At 27.1% G+C, this 1,223-nt stretch overlaps 1 protein-coding gene across 1 annotated transcript in view; it reads left to right on the forward strand.

The window, feature by feature from the left end:
• The first annotated feature begins 470 nt into the window (after positions 1 to 470).
• Positions 471 to 1,223, forward strand: part of LOC113367845 (basement membrane-specific heparan sulfate proteoglycan core protein-like) — a 144,517-nt gene continuing 143,764 nt past the window's right edge. Inside the window, exon 1 of the mRNA XM_026609422.1 lies at positions 471 to 510. Coding sequence (XP_026465207.1) covers positions 471 to 510 — 40 coding nt within the window. The remainder of the gene's footprint in view (positions 511 to 1,223) is intronic.

A 1,223-nucleotide genomic window follows, 5' to 3' on the forward strand; every position in this document is an offset into this window, starting at 1 on the left:
AATGGATTTGATGAAAGATGTTCAGAATTCCATGCAAAAATAATTGTATCAAAGTTGATGCCCAAATATAGTGATCATGATGTCCAAAAATCATTTTTAAATTGTGTAATGAGGATGATTCAAAAGTTTTGGACCAAATGTATATTTTTTCAAAGGTTTTTTTCATGATTTAGGATGATTTTTTGATTGATCCATAAATATTTGTCCAAAATTTAAATTGTTTTTTATTATTTGTGATGATGTACAATAATTTGTTTGATGATTGATCCAATAATCCAATGATGTCCAAAATTCCAAAAAAATTATTTATATCAAAGTTGATGTCCAATTTTGATAATCACGATGTCAAAAATCATTTTTAAATCATAGAATGATGATGATTCCAAAGTTTTGCACAAATTTTAAATTTTGCCAATGGATTTTTATGATTTGTGATAAATTCAATGATTTTGTGATTGATCCATGACTAAATGATAGAATTATTAGAAAGATGTGTCCAAAATCCAAAATGTAAGGATAAATTGACGAAAAACAGTCCAAATTGATGACATGAATCAAATATAATTGATACAAATCATTTTGATCAATATTTTATCCAGGAAATCCATTTTTTAGCAGAAAGTTATCAGGATTTTGTGCAAAGTCCAGAAAAAATTTGTTAATACATTTTGTGTCATTGTTTCAAATAATTTTCAGATGATCCAATAAAAATGATGTCCAAATAATACCATGATGATGATCCCAAAGTTTTGAACAAAATTTATATATTTTGGCAATGATTTTTCATAATTTTTCGATGAATTTCATTTTTAGGTCACAAAATGATGGTGAAGTCAAAGTTTTGGACAAAATTTATATTTTAGTGATGGTTTATCATGATTTTCGATGATGTTCAATGATTTTATGATTGATCCATGAGGAAATGTCCAAAATCCAGAATAAAAAGATTAATTGATGAAAAGTAGTCCAAATCCAAGGAAATGTCCAAAATTTTTGCACAAGTAGCATCCACAAGTTGATTTTCATCAATAATTCAGCAGACGATCCAGAAAAGAAATAAAATTATCCATTTAATTTTCAAGATTTCATCCAGTATCCAAAAAATATTAATCGAGATTCAAAATTCCAATCCAGACGTCCAGAATCCAAATTCGACATTTCGATGATGATAAAATGATTTTTCCATGATTTTTCGTGGTGACAATTAGTGGTTGTGGTTGTGG

This window comes from Ctenocephalides felis, unplaced genomic scaffold (genome assembly GCF_003426905.1).
Source record: "Ctenocephalides felis isolate EL2017-DRISC unplaced genomic scaffold, ASM342690v1 CF-g0.4_SCAFFOLD_01170, whole genome shotgun sequence".
In the NCBI taxonomy this organism is placed as follows: Eukaryota; Metazoa; Arthropoda; class Insecta; order Siphonaptera; family Pulicidae; genus Ctenocephalides; species Ctenocephalides felis.